This window comes from Acomys minous (genome assembly GCF_964271855.1).
Source record: "Acomys minous genome assembly, chromosome: 4".
NCBI lineage: Eukaryota > Metazoa > Chordata > Mammalia > Rodentia > Muridae > Acomys > Acomys minous.
Genome location: NC_140486.1, coordinates 8,635,759 through 8,653,834, shown reverse-complemented (window position 1 = coordinate 8,653,834; position 18,076 = coordinate 8,635,759). Strand labels below are relative to the sequence as shown.

At 49.6% G+C, this 18,076-nt stretch overlaps 1 protein-coding gene across 5 annotated transcripts in view; it reads right to left on the bottom strand.

The window, feature by feature from the left end:
* Window positions 1-18,076, bottom strand: part of KCNG2 (potassium voltage-gated channel modifier subfamily G member 2) — a 64,316-nt gene that overhangs the window by 9,150 nt on the left and 37,090 nt on the right. For all 5 annotated transcript variants that reach the window (XM_084780666.1, XM_084780665.1, XM_084780667.1 and 2 more), the window contains exon 2: window positions 17,241-17,947. In XM_084780666.1, coding sequence (XP_084636792.1) covers window positions 17,241-17,912 — 672 coding nt within the window. In that variant the 5' untranslated portion in view covers window positions 17,913-17,947. The remainder of the gene's footprint in view (window positions 1-17,240; window positions 17,948-18,076) is intronic.

Below are 18,076 nucleotides of genomic sequence, written 5' to 3'. Positions count from 1 at the left end.
GACCCCGTGGGAGTCTAGGGGGGCAGGAGTGGGTTCCGAAAGACTAGGGAGATGGTCCTGGGGAACAGGAAGGAGTTCCTGGGGTACTAAGAGGGCAGCTTTCTTGTCCACTGATGAGGAGCAGGAGGAAGTGGTGGTTATACGCAGGGGCAGAGAGAGGATAGGGGAGAAAAGAGGAAGAGATGACTTTGGAGGCCATCAGGGTGGATGAGGAGCAAGAGCAGCTGCAGTCTCCGCACCACACTTCACACCTCAACCTCACTCGGCCACTCAGCTGGAGGTGGGGGCTTGCTATAGCTGCAGCCCTGTCACACTAGAATTCTCAGTCTACCTGACCCTCGTGGGCACCACAGGCCAGCCAATGCGACCTCTCCTCGGGCCTCATGGCAGTGTGCACACAGTGCCCCTCTCATTTTCTCTTCCTGACTTATCTGCTTGGACTCTGAAGGTGCTAGCTGTATTTGAATATTTGGTCCCGTGAGCAGACACCACTTCAGGAAAAGGTGCCGTGAGCTCTTCCTAGGTGACAGAGTCTGGGCTACGTGACTGAAGGCCAACCGCCTCCCAGGCAAGCAACTCAGTGAACTGCAAAGTCAGGGACCGAGGACACCTGTGAGAACATGGGAAGCAAGTGTGCACTCAGGTCCCATTGTCCTCCGTGTATGTAAGGAAGCGCTGAGCTGAGTTTCATTAATCCTCACATGTGGAACCGTCTGCACTTACCAAAAACAAATGAAACAACTTACAAAACCAAACGAAGGGATTGTCCTGTGCCCACACACTATGCTCAAGTGTGAGCTGCGGCAGCACAGGACAGACATCTATTGCCTTGTGTGTTAGACACTTCTGAGCTGTTCCCTCAGTCTATCCTTTCATATGGGCCAGCTGGACCTGAGGCTAAGGTTAGAGTCCAGGTGAGGTCTAGAATGCTGGACAAAATCACAACCACACAAACTCTGCACAGATGTACTTCAAAGGCCATCAAACACTGTCCGGTTTACCTGGAACTTGTTGGCTACTCACTGCAGGAAAGCCTTCCCTGCCAGACTCCCTTTGTTTACTTTGCATACTTCGTAAACTTCGTATACTTTGCAGGAACTATCCCAACCCTTCATAAACTTTGTTTACTTTGCAGAAAAGTGTCCCCACCCCCGCTGAGGAGTGCCAGCAGCCAGGCTTTGAATCTGGGCTCCTCCTACACCTTTCCCTGGGTACCCCCTCTTTAGCTCTTCAGTTCCCCTGGATGCCACCCTCTTGAGTCCCTGAAAGGGATGCTCAGATCTTCATCCAGGCTGTGCTGCTGGCCTCTCTACAGCTCCGGACAGCAACATCTCAGGACTCCATAGCGGCTGAGGCTAAATCTCCACAGCCCTGGCACTTGAGATCAGATGCCTGGAGAAACAGAAGCAGAAGCCACAGAGAAAGCAGCAGCACCGGAGGCCTCAGTTATGGCTGGTGTTGACAGGGGACTCAGGGAGGAAGGGGTGTTTAACTGGAGCTAGTCTGTGAGCACTGTCACTGCCATCTTTGCTGCAACCATGTATAAAATGAGCCGTTCCTCTAAGGCAGGGAGCTGTACATGGTCTGACCCTGCCAGCCATTAGTATGCATTCACAGTTTTGTTAAGGAAAGTTGTTTTCAGTTTAGAGTTCAAGTCTGTGTAAGCCCCTTAGGGCATGAATTAATAAGCCCCTCCCTGCACACCTCTCTAACTGTCAAACTGTTAATTCCACCTTTGTCACAATGCTCACCTCCAGCCCCTTGGTGGGACCCCTCCTAGATTTATGCTAATTTTAGGTGAAAAGGTTGAACAAAAACCTACCAATCCCTAAGCTTCCCCTCAAGCTCAGGACTTGAAACCCCACCAGTCCTCACTCTGGAAATCTCTGCCCTAGAAAGTACCCCCCCCCCAACAAATCCTATATAAACACTGTGTTTGCTCTGTTCTCTGCAGAGGCAGCCACTCCTGGATTCATCCCTCCAATAAATCTTTTTAAGAGATGTACTGCCTGCTGTGACTCTCTCCTCAGAAGAAGACACAAAGCCCAGGAGAGAAGAGGCCAAGAAACAGTGGGACTCATGCTCCTCAGCCCACCAGGGGTTGGGGTAACCCTCCCCAGGGAGCTGAGGAGGCCTCCTCTCAGACTGTGTGGCTCCTGGGCTCTCCTGTCTCAGGATACCTCTCCCTTGGGACACTGCCCCACCTCAGAGTTGTGATACCTTCCCAGGCCTTGGAGTTGTGAGTTTCCTGGACACCTTCCCATCCAATCAGGAAGGCCAACAGTTATCCTGTTTGGGGACTAGACTCTTAGGGAATATTAGAAATGGATCCAAAGGGGCTAGAGAGATGGCTCAGTGGTTAAGAGCACTGACTGCTCTTCCAAAGGACCCCGGTTCAATTTCCAGCACCCACATGGCAGCTCACAACTGTCTGTAACTCCAAGATCTGACACCCTCACACCAAAGCACATAAATTAAAATTAAATAAAAAAGAAATGGATCCAAAAACATCCACACAAGGAGGGCCTCCCATGCCAGAGTACAGTTCTTTGAACTGAGACAGTACATAAAGACATCTTCCAGGAGGAAGATTCACAATGGTCGCAACCAACACTGACTCCTCAGGGCTGGCCCGTCCTTCCAGGCCTGCTGACCCTGCCTGCCCCAGGGAAGCATGTGGTTAGCGTCCAGCCTGTGGCTTTGGTGCTCCTGTTCCTGCTCAAGGAGATGTGGTGGCTCACTTGTTACTCTACCAATGTTTTGTTCTTTTTGCTATTGACTGATGGATGCCATTATATGACTGTGTCAGAGTCTATCCACTGTCCATCTGTGGATGCACATTTGTGGTCTGGGTGCTTCTGCAAATAAAGCTGGCATGAACGCTAATGAATCTGTCTCTCTGGGAATTGGCTTTTCTTTTTGGGTAAATCCCTACAGCAGATTGCTGGGTGAGACCATGGCATGGTCGGAGCGCTCTATTTCCTAAGCGCCATGCCACCTGCCCTTCCATGTAGGGTCTGGGGGCCTGGTGCTCTGCAGCCCACTCAGCACTTGTCCTGGCCTGCTTGTTGCTTTCTCAAATCATAGTCTTCTTACGTGTGTATCTTCAATCTCAACCCCTCCCCCCCCCCCCGCCCTTATAAATAAGGTGTGTGGCCTTGTGCAATCATTTAGTTTGTATATCCCAAGTATCTTACAGAGTCCAGCATTTTCTCAAGTGTTATCATTTGTACGTCTTCTCTAGTGAGTATCTGCTCGAATCTTTTGTCCCTCTTTAATTGAGTTTTCTTACAGCTGAGTTTATAATACAGCTCATTAGATAGTCTAATTGCAAGTCTTTTGTCAGATCTGTGATTTGCAAACATTTCTCCCACTCTGAGCCATGCCTTTTCATTCCCTTAGCAGTCTTTCACAGGCAAAGTGCTCAACTTTGATGAAATGCAATTAACCAATTTTTCTTCTGTAGAAACCTTTTGATAGAACATCAGAAGGCTCCAATCTAGACAAGCAAACACCGTCTTCCAGGCTTTCCTGTAGAAGTTCCACATTTTATATTTATATATATGGTCCATTTTTGAGTTGAATCTTTGTATAAAATATAATGCAAGAGATTGCAGAGATGTCTAAATGGTTAAGACTACTTGCTGTTACAGAGGACCCAGGTTCAATTCCTAGTGCCCACATGGTGGCTCACAACCATCTGTTAACTCCAATTCCAGAGGCTCTGGTGCCCTCTTCTGGCTTTCTCAGGCACTGCCTGCACACTGTACACACATACACATAACAAAACATACACATAGAAATAGATATTCATCTAACCTTGTGCATGCACACATGTCTGCTCTCTGTGTTGACTGCAGGTCTCATGTTGTGCATGCATGTCTGCTCTCCGTGTTGACTGCAGGTCTCATGTTGTGCATGCATGTCTGCTCTCCGTGTTGACTGCAGGTCTCATGTTGTGCATGCATGTCTGCTCTCCGTGTTGACTGCAGGTCTCATGTTGTGCATGCATGTCTGCTCTCCGTGTTGACTGCAGGTCTCATGTTGTGCATGCATGTCTGCTCTCTGTGTTGACTGCAGGTCTCATGTTGTGCATGCATGTCTGCTCTCCGTGTTGACTGCAGGTCTCATGTTGTGCATGCATGTCTGCTCTCTGTGTTGACTGCAGGTCTCATGTTGTGCATGCATGTCTGCTCTCTGTGTTGACTGCAGGTCTCATGCTGTGCATGCATGTCTGCTCTCCGTGTTGACTGCAGGTCTCACCTCTCACAATGCTACAAAGTCTAACTGGAGCTTTGCAGTAAATGCTGAAGTTAGGGGGTGTGAATCCTCCAGCTAGTTCTTAAAACTGGCTCTGCTGTTGTCCCATTGGTGTTTCTGTATGGGCTCGCTGATATTTACAAGGACTAGGCTTGGAATGAGATTTCACAGACCCCACATCTGACGCCCCAGTGCATGGCAAACATATGTCTCTGTTCACTTTGGTCATGGATGCCTCTTATCAGCGCTGTGTTGCTCCTCCTTCCCTCTTCCTCCTCCTCCTCCTCTTCCTCCAGACAGAATTGCATGGCCCAGGTTGTCCTTGAACTCTTAACCGTCTTGCCTTTACCTTTCAAGTGTTAGAATTATAGGTATGTGCATTAACCTCGCTGTTTTGTAACTTTCGGCACATAGAAAATCGACATATAGATCATCAGGCCCCTAGACGTGTTCAGTGCAACTTAAAAAAAAACAAAGAAGCAATTTCCACTTCCACTTGTTCATCTGTGGTCATACAGTTGGCCATTACCTATTAATTTGAGTCCTGTGTTCGCCCTAACTCGTTTACTTGTTCTATAGGCTTTTTGTGGATTTCTTGGATCTCAAGTCACATGCTTTCCGATTTCTTGCTTCAATGCCCTGAGGAGAATATCTAGTGTATCGTAGCCTGGGAAGGAAAGAACGGGCATCCAGGAGGGAACGCTCCATCTTTCACATTTACCTAGGCTGGAAAGACTGGAAGTTACCCAGAGGGCCGGACTAGCTAACCCAGGCAATGGTCTACATTTTTTTCTTATAAGATGTGAAGTTTCATGGCTTGATTATAAAACTGCTTGGCTTTCTATACGTCCTGGCACATCTTTCCTAAGTGTGCTAGCACATCAGACAGCAGGTCTCCTCCTCCCATCTCCTGCCTTCCCTGCTATGGTCCTGGTGACTGGACATTTGAATGGGGCACTGAGATGCATCCTAGTCCTTTATTTTTGAGATCGGGTCTCAACTAAGTTACTGAGGACAGACTCTCTCCCTGCTGCAGTGCTCTACCTTGTGGGCTCACGGGAATGTGCCAGGAGATAGCGCCTGCCTGGACCTGCATGTGGCCTCTCCCTTCGGCTTTGCATCCCTGTTTCTTACACAGGATGTGGCTCCCCCTGGTCTTTTTGTTGAGGCATGCCCTCCAGCAACGTAAAGAACAGTGGTGGAATATATCTCTTTTAGACTTTGCACATCTGGAAAAGTCTTTCTTCTCATTTTGCTTGTAGAATTCTGAGTAGAAAGTGCTTCTCACTCAGAATGCTGCTGACGCCCACCAGGCCCCAACTTTTGATTCTGCTGTTGAATTTCAACATTCACATTAATAAACCAAACTCAAATATGTGGTGCGCACACGCCACACGCGAGCAGTTATGTGACCAGAAGGGAACATAGATAGTGTCTTAACCAACCATAAGAAGGCAAGGCCGGCTCACAGCTGGCAAAGAGGACAGGCACACTTTGGAAAACCAACTGCTCTAAAAAGCGAGGTCTGTAGAGATAGGGCCCGTGTTGGCACTGGTCTTGTTCACTTTCTAGTAGAAATAAAAGAGTGGATTCGGCTCCCGCGGTGATGAGACTTCAGCCAGCAGTGAGGTGGGTGTGCCACTGACATGCAAGGTCATTACTGTCCTTGCTTTGGCTTTGTGTGATTAGAAGTTAGTGACGGCAGCTTGCCAAGGAGCCCTGCAACTACTGTGTGTTTCAAGGTCTGTAAACGAAACATAGGAAGACAGGGTGTCTTAAGGCTATGTCTTCCTTGGTGGGTGGTTAACTTCTTCCATGTACCTTTGACTTACAGCTTGTATCTCACCGGGACTCACTCCAGATCTTCATCAGTCCAACCATCTATCTGCTTTAGGTAGCTAGGTGGAGCAGTCTGCAGGGTTACCCACACTCCTGCGGTTAGCAGTCTTAGCTGGGTGTCGGCCACAGGCTGAGCCCACAGTGGCTCTCTAATGAGCATGCTGATTTCCCCTTCTGTCTCAGAAGACACATACACACACACACACACACACACACACACACACACACACACACACACATACACACACACACACACATACACACACACACGGCTGTTAGCTCATTTCACTAACTCCAAATCTGACTTTAGCCCACTTGAGGTACATTCTTAATCATCTCTAGAGCTCAGAGCTCTCATAGTCAGACGTGGTGATGCAAGACTTGTTTAAAAACATCACTGCAGCCATTTAAGCAGAAATAATGAGGTGCCCGTTTCATATAGTCTGTGCTGAAGGAGGCTTGTTAATCCACTCTCCTGCCAACGCTTTGTTACCCAGTTTGTGTTCTGCAGCATAAACAAATCCTCACGGGTCCCCACCCCAAGTGTTGCTGCTTTCTGCCGAGAAGAGTATCATAGTAAGAAAAGGCATGTGGCTGGGGGCTGTTAGCATCCTGAAGTGGCACACTAGGCCTGCCTGTGTACCTCCTGCAGACGGGGGCTTCGCTGAGCCCTTGGGAGTGTCAATCATGCTTTTACCCAGCTTTGAGCAGTGCCACAAGGTTCTTCTAGGTAGGGATGAAATCAGCAGGATGTGGGCAGACAGGACGTGGAGAGTCCTGGGTCATGGATTAGTTACCATTTGGTACAACAATGACACAAAATGCACAGCCACTTTCCCTCATTGAGCTGTTAATTTTAGCTGCTTCCTGAAGGCCACATCCCACAGCTGCAGCTCTATTTGAGGACAGGACGGGCTTGCTGCTCTGGGCCTGGCTCCGCCCACTGCGCTGCTTTGTGGCAGGTGGGTTGGTTTGAATTAACCCAACTGCCATTACTAGAAGCTGCTTGCTCGCACTCATTAAATTTTTACTTACTACAAACAATGCACCAGGGAACATTCTAAGCTTTAGCAAAGCCTGTGGCTTCTTAGGCAGAGTTCCCAGAAACAGGCTTCATGTTTGGTTTTTTTGTTTTTTGAATCTAGAGCTTTGCAACTGCCAGGCCAACACTCTACCACTTAACTAGATAGGCCCTCAGTCTTTCTACTACAGACTTCCTCTCTCTCCGGATAGGCCCACCTGTTTGCGAAAGGCCTGTTTCTAAAGGCCTCACACACACCGATGTGGACAAGTATTCGAGCTTCTGCCAACACAAAAGTAAGACATTACCTATTCCTGAATGGGATGTGTTGTTGCTATTTTTTGCCATGCAGAACATCTGCCACAGTTTGCAGGCATTGTTCACCTACACGGCTGGCTCACAGGCATAGTCTCCTCCTCCCTGAGGTATTGCTTTTCTTATGAATGTATTTGAACTTCTTCTATATGAAGATTATTCACCTATTATCATATACATTGTAGTTTATTAGCTTTATAGTTTCTGGCTAAAATGATTTCCCCTAAACTCATGAAGCCAGGTAGATTCACTTACTTTCTTTTGCTAATCACATAGGTTTCGTTTTTCTCCCATGGCCTCCTACCTATGTAGAATTTATTTAAATAGATGCGTTCAGGTATCATCTATTAAGACAACTGGTCATGGGTATGAGAAGGCTCATTTTATACACTAAATTGCCACACAGATTTGTTCTATTTCTGTGTGATCATCGCCAAATTGCCAGGGTAAGCATACTGCCATTACTAACTATATGCTTGTTTCATGTTACTTATTGCATTTTGCAATGTATGTCTTACTAAGAACATATTTAATTTTGCATATAGTATTTCTAGAGCTGTCACTAAGTATGTGACTGTTTAATCTAAATATCAGGGTGGTGTCCGAGAGACCTCTGTCTTCCTTCCCATGTCAATGCTGGTTTTAGATACCTGTGCTTTCAACAAGGCTGTGGAAAAGACTGTGTTCTGCATCTCCAGGATCTCTTCTTACTGGCTAGCTACCTAGAAGATGACACCAAAGATGGGTCAGGTGCCCATGAGCCAGACACAGAGCTGACGTCTGCTGAGTATCAGCCACAGCTACCGGTTAGTGTGTGTCACCGCTCCAGGTCTGGGAAGCTGTCAGACACCAGAGAGGACCAGGCCTCCTGCTCAGCTGATCTCCTTGTTCTCTACAGCCCAGACACACGCATTTCTCTAGGTCCTTAAGAACATCCTGTAAGGCTCCAACAACACTCAATGGGCTTGTACCGACAGCATCACGCCTACGTATCGGTTGGGGGGCACTTCTCCCACTCAAGCACACAAGATGCTGCCCCGACTCGCTCTCTCTACCCCTCACTCAGCCTCATGCTGGCTGCCTTTTTGCACACTGAGCCTTTTTTTGCTAAGTGTATTTCTAGACTCTTCACAGTTTTATTCTAATACTGACCAGAACAGTTTTCCCACCATTTTTTTTTTTTATAAACTATCCTTATACTCAGAGAAGTGACTGTTTTTTCTTTTCTGTTTATTTTTTTAGCCGGCCACATTGACAAATTCACTTGTTTAAAATGCACTTTCAGCTGTGTCTCTTGGATTTGCAGGAAAATCCATATGAAAGATGGCTATGGACTGTAAGGAGGAAGCACCCACCTCCCCACAGCGCTTTGTCAGCAGGCAAATCTGTGGAATGCAATCACAGCCCTAGGAATCAGAAACCAGAAAGGACCTGGTAAAACAAGTAAAACAGCTTCCTATTCAGGGTGCATCCCAAGAACAGAAGGACCTGCCGCAAACTGGTCCACCCAGGGGCAGAGGCGTTGCCAGTGTATGGTCAATGCTTACGTTGCATTGTATACATGGACAATCCGAGCCTTAGGAGTGAAAGTAACATTTACATTTATTTAGCCATCCATATTTTACCATACCATGCTAAAACAAAGAACTTATTCATGGCATCCCATTAGGACTAATTAGAAACGATGCTACATTTTAGGAGATGCCCCTAGGAGGCTTAAGACGGTGCTTCTAGCCTCCTTGTTCAGCCTGCTGAGCAGCAGCTTAGGGCAGAAGGCTCTTTCACCCCTTGACGGGAGGCAGAACGCACTCAGCAGTTTTCTCAGAGTTACCAAGTGCTGATTCAAAAGACATCCACCAAGGGTCAGGCCCACTGTGGATCCAAGGCGAGCAAGATAGTTTGCTCCTTCTGCAGGATTGTAAATAGGAGGGTACCAGCATCTAGGGCCAGGTTGGCCCTTACCTGGCTTAAAAGGGCACAGACAAAGCATTGTCTTGGATGTTCACCGAACTCAGTCAATTTGGGACTGTCCATCAGGTACCCATCAGGAAGAGGACATTGGGTCCATTGAGCTTTATGCTGACGTAGGAGTCTAAGTGACAGGGGAAGCAAGGCGGGGAGGGCATGCCCATAGCCAGCAGAGATACATACGTGATCAGTGGGAAAACACCGGAGTTTGCACATAGCTGTGCACCTAAGACAACCACCTAAGGGCAGTTGATGAAGAAGAGATGGCAGTCTTCAGAGGAGCAATTAGAAATATATGTAAAAATGCGCCTATTGCCTAGTGATCAAGGAGACTTAAACAGCCATGAGATAGTGAGACAGATGGGTGAATTTGGAGAAATATTCCCTCCCTGGCTTGGCCCCACAACCTGCAGGGACATATGGAGGACTGGGCCCAAGATCATTGCCCTGACCTCTGAGGAGCAGCCACTCACACGCATGATGTTAGTCACAGTGGACGGGAACGGCCATCCAGAGCCAGTTATAACAGCAAAGAGCTGGGCAATTGATATCGCACTCCCCCAGTGCTGTGCAGACAGATGCAGGGATGTTCAGACGCTGGGAGACAAGCTGGCTGCCGGGCCGCGAGCAGGCCACCATTCTGTCAGAAAGGGGAGGTTATCAGGAGGAAGAGGGCAAAGAGAAGCCTATTGGCCTAGTGAGGGTTTTCAGTCAGCTCTGCTGTTGTCCTGGGAACTGCTCTGCATTGTGCAACTGTGCATAAAAGCGCAAGCTCAGGGCGGGTACAGGGATCGCAAGTCCAGCTGCTTCCTCCAAGCTCTGTACACACTGAGCTGGTAACAAGTGATCCCATGGAGGTGGCGGTTTATTTTTTTAAGATGGCCAAATCCATGTGTAAGGGAATAACTGACTCTCAGTTCGAGAAGGTATGCTTTTCCAGAGTGGCTTCTGTGCAAGGGGCAGGCTCCCTACAGCACACGGGGAGCCAGCCGGATGCAGGTTCGCCTGGGTCCTTGGTGCAGGGTTCTGCGGCCGCCCTCAACAGAGCGCTCCACAGTGCCTCCTGGGGGATGGTTTCGGTAAAACAGCATAAACTGGCCATGGCTAACTTGGTGAATTTTGACAACTTTCCCTTTGTGCTACACTTCAATATTTCAAGCCTAGCAGGACTCAAAATTTTATCTCAGTTTCAACATCTCAAGTATGTTTTCCCAACTGGGTAGTGCCTGATAAATTTATGCTTGGGTGACCTGAGTTCCCTTAAAAATACAGCTTATCTGTCAAAAACAATTCGATCCTATTTAGGGCAATGCTGGGAGGCAATGAAATCACACACATTTGAAAAAGATCTTCCATTTCCTGCTAGTTCAAGCGAGTCCTTGGCACCTCAGCTGTGCTTACTGGCTGATATGGATGTCAGTGGGGGCAGAATGACATGGATAACCAAACCTGGGGCATTAGAGCAGAGCACCACTGGTCTTTGTGTGCCAACCAGGTTACCAGTGGAGGTAGGAGCGGGTGGTCTGCCGTTTTCATCCAGCTTTGCTCTGTCCTCAGACCAAAAACCCTTGCTAGTTATCAGAACTTTCTGGAGTCCGACAGGGGGAGGTTGTCCACTTTATGGGGCTGGGGCCCACCTGTACCACACAACTCCCCTCTTACAGTGCTACCATGGCCCTCTGAGGTATGTTTGTATTCTTGGGGGCCAAAAGATAACCTGAGTCCCCTAATTCTCATTGATCAATGAATCTCATCTGATCTTCGCAGAACTTGCATTTGACTGATGGAAAAACTGCGACCCTGAAGGACAAATAAATGTTTAAAGGCCCCCACAACAGTCGGAATAGGCATCTGGGGGTGAAGAGATGGCTCAGTGGCTAAGAGCTCTTCCAGAAGACCCCAGTTCAGTTCCTAGCACCCACATCAGGTCGCTCATAACAGTCTCTAACTCCAGTTCTAGGGGATCCAACACCTCTTGCTTACACACACACACACACACACACACACACACACACACACACACACTTGCAGGTACAAAAGTAATAATAAAAAAGAATATGAATTTAAAGCCGGGTGGTGATGGCACACACCTTTAATCCCAGCACTCGGGAGCCAGAGGCAGGTGGATCTCTGTGAGTTCAGGGTCAAGCTGGTCTACAGAGTGAGTGCAGGACAGCCAAGGCTACATACAGAGAAACTCTGTCTCAAAAAACTTTTAAAAAAAGAATATAAGTTTAGTATAAGGATTTAACAGTATCCAGTTTTGACTCTTATGATGACACAGGGAGATGAAAGACTAGGATAGATATTGGAGGCTTGGTCTTATACCTTCTAGGCACTTAGCTGCATCTTTAACATAAGTTTTTTCAAACTAAGGTAACACAGACCCAGAACACAAACCTAGACTTGCTCTGCCACATTTGTGTAGGCAGTGTACACATTTGTGTAGCCAGTGTCTACAAAACTGACCAGGTACCGCTGTCCCATGCCACTAGAAGCCCCCCCCCCAGGCCTCCCACAGACTCCCACACCAACTCTGAGCAGTGGGGTGACCATAGCACAGAAGGAGGCTGCACTGACCAGGCCACGAGACCACACACCATGCTCACTTCACAGTCCCAGCAATCTGAGGAAGAAGAGAAAAGTAAACAGACCTGATTCAGATGCCTGACTGCAGCTCAGCCCTTTGCTGACTCACTTTGTAACATTACTGACAGGAAGATCTGCAAACAGGCAGATAAACCAATCACACACACTACTGGCTAGACAGGGGACATGGCGTCCAGAGCTAACTGGCTACATGGTGGTCCTGTAGTGCTCTGGCCTCAGGCAAGGCAAGGTCTCTACCCATAGCCTCCCAGACTCCTGTGATTCTGAATGTGACAGGACCTGGTGACATACCCTAGCACAGGTGCCCAAGCAGAGGCACTGGGCAGCAGTCTGCCACTGTCAGCAACGGTAAAGGCCACTGACCATGTTATGCCTTTCTTCTCAGCAAAGAACAGCCGAGGTTTTCTTGTCCTGGGCTCACAGCTACTGGTAAAGGCAATTCCACCAGCCCCCTATGCACTAGAACACTGTAGATGTCAAGAGGCCCAGCTGCTTGACTGTGGCCTCACCCAAAGCCATCTGTCCTACGTTCCTGTGTCCTTCTTAGGTGGAAAGAACAGCCTTAGAGCCTCTTGGGGACATGGAAGAGACCATGTTGCTGGCCATGCTGGCCACCCTAGATGCGGTCACAAGGGAAAGAGTGTCGATGTTGAGACTTGGTAGTGTGGCTCTGTGTCGCGTGGAACACAGCCATTTTCATGTCAATGTGGATGGGAAGCCCAGCGCTGGAGCTCCCCTGGTAGTTCCTCTGCGGCCTCTTCTCTGCCCTGGGGTTCTGCGATGAGCATCCTCCAGCTTCAGAACTCATAGCCTGTGAAGCCAGTCAGAGGTTCCCCAGAGAGGGGCCAGAGGCAAAGACAACACATGCACAGTATGTCTATGTCAGTGCCAGAAGTGCCATCTGGCAGGGCTCTCACGGGGGTACTAGTGAGTGAAGAACCTTCAGCCACAGACACCAGGGTGGGCACAGGGCAAAGGCCAGTGCTCATATGATGGGGGAGCTTTGTATGTGCTGGGTAGACTCTAGGGGGGCTGGAGCTTGGTCAGATGTAACCACAGATGTATCTGTGAAGGTGTCAGATGTTCCTCCTCTGTGGCCAGCCTTACTCAGTCATATGGAACTCTAAATGGCATTAGAAGGTCTCCTCCTGGGCCATAGAGAGTCCTACCTAACTGTGGGGCCAGGACCTTGGCACTTCTGCTCTAAGCCCAAGCCTCGGCCAGCTGGGTCTCTGGGAAGGGCTGCAACTTTGGGAAGCTTGGGCAAAGAATGTGGAAATATGTCCTTACAGTGAGCCCACACATCCTTCCACTTACTCTGGGGAACCCTGACTAATGCCCAGAGAGCTAGGCCCTCACTCTGCCAGAAGGTGGCAGGGCTCTGTGACTGCGGCAGCGGTGTGTCTTTGCCACAGAAACTTTTGCCACCAGCTTCCCAGGCTGCTGCAGAAATAGCCTCAGCGAATTCAAAGCTGAAATCACAGACATAAAATCCATAGCTCATTACAAAAGCCTTAATTTAATCACGTGAGCAAGTGGAAGCATTGACTGGCGCAGCCACACAGACCCATGCAAAAGGAAATGAGGAATTGTGAAAAGCACCCTGCACCCCATGGGCCTTCAGTAGCGAGCGACAGGCTGTTCTCGGGCAGCCTGGCAAGCACAGCCCGTCCCCGCTGTGCGCCAGGGCCCAGGCAAGCGCTTAGCTCCGTCTCCAGGCAACACAGCAGCCACCACCGCAGAGAAGGAACCTTGCAGCTATCTGTTGGCATAAAATTGTGCACTATCTCTCCACGCATTTGAATCACTCAAAACAGATGCTGCAACACACCCTCCTAGCCCAATGCCTAAACCGTGGGCATATCCTACCAACAGGAACACCTTCGAACCCAAACGAAGAAGACGTTGCCACTGTCACCTCTTGACTCTGCGGATACAGTTCTCAGAAGACACCTACTTCCAAATGACTCCTTGATAATCAGGGCTACTCATGGTCAGGGCCTGTGTTGGTTATGGGTTCATGTAGCACTACTGTCCTGGTGGTCTCTAAGGACTCTGATGTTATGTAGCTATTTCCTCCCAATTGAAACATTCTCTCCTACAGTCCCTAATAAGATTCGGGAAGTAGTTTACTTACAAGGCTCAGGAAGCTCCTGAAATTTACAGGATCCACTAAGGTCCTTCCTAAAGTTACATAAGATTAGTGATTGTTTGGGAGAAGAGATTCTCTTATTGGTCAAATTACCTGTAATTTTCCCCCCTTTATTTTTATTTTATGTATATGGGTGTTTTTCATGCACCACATATATATGTGTAGAACACGCATGCAGTGTCTACAGAGGCCAGAAGAAGGTGTCTGACCCCTGGGATGGTTGTGATCTGTCATATGAGTTCTAGGAATTGGAGCTCAGGTTCCCTGGAAGAGCAGCTAGTACTCTTAACTGCTGAATCAGCTCTCCAGCTCCCAGAGCAGCCTGCAATCTAGGTACTGCAACCTAGAAAGTGTGAAAAAGAACTGCATTCCATGTGAACAGCATTTTGCAATCAACAGATCTGAGGAGCCGCAATCTTGCAGGCAGGCGGATGATGTGAGTCCAACAGAAAGGCCATGTTCAAAGACATGTGTCTTCCCAGTCCCTGTAGTGAGCACTGCTTCTCCTGCCATTGGTGCAGAGCCAAGTCACACAGCCTTCTTCTGGGGTGCCTGAACTGGGCACCAGCAGCAGGGGCATGTTGGACTCTGAGGCCAGCAGGCAAGCGTGGCTCCCAACTTCGGCAGGGTACATGGCAGAACCCAACATACTCTGTTTGGAGAACAAGACAGCAGGCTTATGTTGAACGTGCCACAATTTTCCTTGGCTACCAAGAAATTGTCTGAGAAAATGTCACCTCATGTGGCAAAAGGAACTTGTAGTATGATAAAGCTACAGACAGGCCCTGAGAAGTGATGCTGACCTGGTTACCCAGGTGGACATGATGGCGGTCTAAGGTTGGTCCACACAGGAGGCTGGTGCCAATAAGAGAAGATATGTCAAAGTGGAGGTCACAGTGATGTGCACTGGTGATGAAGGAACAAGAAGGCATGGCCTGAAGCTAAAAGGCAAGGATTAGATCCAACAGCCCCAGGAAGGGGCCAGCCCTGCTCCATATTGGCTTAGCCCAGGAAAACATTCTGATTTCTACTCGTTAAAGCTGTGTGCCCCATGGTAGGGTAAGCTGGCTGTGGTTTCTATGTCAGTTGCTTAGGGAACAAGGGCACAGGTCCCTGATGGAGCTCCCAGCCAGGGTTACCCAGTTAATCTTATTTAACCCACAATCCCTGCTACCCAAGCCCACTGTTAACACTTTCTGTTCTTCTTAAGACCATGGAAAGGTCTGGAGAGGAGTGGGTAAAAGCCACACACCTGTGAGCATGCGCGGCATCACTGCTGCATGCTAGGCTGTGGTGAGATGCCAAGTTTCATACATGCTTTACTAAAAACAAAACAGCTGATGGGACATAAGGCTTTTTTTCCTGGGAGGTGGGCACAATGATGCCTAATTATATGGTACCTAATGCATGCAGAGGGCAGACATTTCCTAAGTGTTCTCTTGCACATCTGGAGACCCCAGAGCACCATTCTATGTTGCTTCTGGATCAAGGCATCCTAAGGTGTGTCACAGACCATGGTGTAGGGGAAGCTAGGGCTTCCCACTGTCTAACCCACACAGCCTAAGAGAGCTCTGTGTACCCAGAATGCCCTCACAGGGAGCCCTTACACACAGTGTCTAAACTACTTTTCACAAGAACTAATGCTTCAATAGCCAAAAGTTCTGGCTAGAGAGCGAGATGCATGCTGAGCACTGGAGCCCAAGGCACACACAAGAGAACTGACTTATAAACACGCTGAAGCCACGGTTGTACTAGGAGGGTGATTGGCAGCTATTTGGTTATGTTAGGCAGAGCAATTTTTCAGATGAACTATTGACATTTCATGGTTCCTCGCATCCTTGGAAGTGGAGAGAGAAGGACTTTACTCAGCTGGCTCCAACTGGACCACTGGAAGATCTCTGGTGTCCAGAGAGCAGATGCAGCCAGGGCTGCCTGGCTCTTAGTCAATTGTATTTCTCTGAAGGAGTTGATCCCATTAGGTGAGCACTGGGCACGACCAGGGACACTACAGGACTCGGGGAAGTTAGTCTGAGAGCTCTGCCCAAGGGAAGGGCTGTCAGTGTGAACAAGTTGGGAGTGTCTGCTCAGAGGAACAGGAGGGTGTCTAGGGAAGGGGCTGGAAAGACTTGAAGTAGCACTCAGCTAAATTCAACTTTAGAATGCCCTCTTCTTCAGGAATCCTAACATCCCCAAACACAGACCCAGCCTGCTACATAATGTCTTCTCCCCAACTGTTTCCAGAACTTTCCATGATGCTCAATGTGCACAAATGCTTTTAAGAACTGGCTAACCACAAATAACAGACCTGTTCACATTTCATGTGCTGGCATTATACGACTGGTGGACAAGACAGAGAAGAGGGCAAGAAACAGATCGTTCAACAAGATCAGAGTCCTCATTTCTCCACAAAGGCCCTCTAACCCTGGGAGAGCCAAACTTGTCCGTACAATTCTCCAGAGCAGTGGTTCTCAATTTTCCTAATTCTGCCACCCTTTAATACAGTTCCTCATGTTGTGGTGACCCACCATCACCACCACCACCATAAAATTATTTTTGTTGCTACTTCATAGCTGTAATTTCACTACTGTTATGAATCATAATATAAATAGTTGACAGGCAGTCTCTGTAAAAAGGTGCTGAACCCCCAGGCTGAGAACCGCAACTCTAGACCCTTAAGATACTGGGGTTTCCCCCCTTCTTCTTAAGGTCAACCTTGTCTAGATTTTATAGGTACCACTTGCTGAGCTGTTGAAGATGTGGAGAGGGACCCAGGAGAAAAGCTGTGCGTCCTTGGAAAAGCTGTGCGTCCTTGTCCTGAAACTTAGTGTAGTTCCGAGTCCCAAGAATCTGCTCACTGGTTCCTCACTTCTGACCACTCAGCTAGCACGAGGGGTGTGGAGCCTGTAGCTCTAGCCACTGCAGGAGGTATAGTGGACCACTATGCCTGGCACTCGGCATACACCCTCTGAATCGCTGCATCCCACCTGGGGGCCAGATGTGGCCTTTCGTCCACATCTCCATGATCCTGGCTCACCCTGTCTTGCCCACGGCCCAGAAGCCGGAGCCCACGCTCACCCGTTCCTCTTCTGCGCGTATGTCAGGCATGGTGCTCAGGCACAGGCCGACAGCCGTGACGGCCACGAAGGCCACGGAGACATAGGCGAAGAGCTTGCCCGCCAGCCCGGAGTGCGGGTTCTCCACCACATCGCGCAGCCGCCGTCGACCTCGCTCCAGCCGCCCGCTCCCCAGGGCTCGCACTGGGCTCCCCTGCGGTCCGCGACCCGGCGGCCCGGCGCTCGCCTCGGCGGCCTCCTCCTCGCGACGACGCAGGCGGCGCAGGCAGCAGCGCTCCAGGCGCGCCTCGTCGATGCCCCAGTAAGCCAGCTCGTCGCGGAAGGCCAGGGCGCACGGGCCGCGCAGCAGCCTCAGCTTGCCGGCGCGCAGCAGCGCCACGATGGCGCGGAAAGCGCACGGGCTGCGGTCGAAGAAGAACTCGTCGCGGTTCACGTCGTAGTCGTCACACACACGCAGCAGCTCGTCGTGGCCGCGACAGGCTCGCAGGCGCTCCAGGCGAGCCAGGGGACAGCGGGCCAGCGCCGCCCAGGCCAGCCGCACCCTGCAGCCCCCGACGTTGATAATGACGTGCCGAGCCCGGGCCCCTCGTCCTCCTCGGCCGCCTCGTCCTCCTCGGCCTGCGCTGCCAGGTTCCGGGCCGGGGGCCTCCGGGTGCCCCGGGAGCCGGGCCATGGCCCCATATGCCGGCCGCGATCAGGAGACTGGGCCTGCCAAGAGGAACCAGAGTGTTAGCACTGCGCAGAGAAGCTGGCCTAGCCAAAGATCCAGGGTCTGGGAGAGAGGAGCTTCCTATCCTAGGTTCACCTCTAACTCCTGCACACTTGAGGCCTCTACTT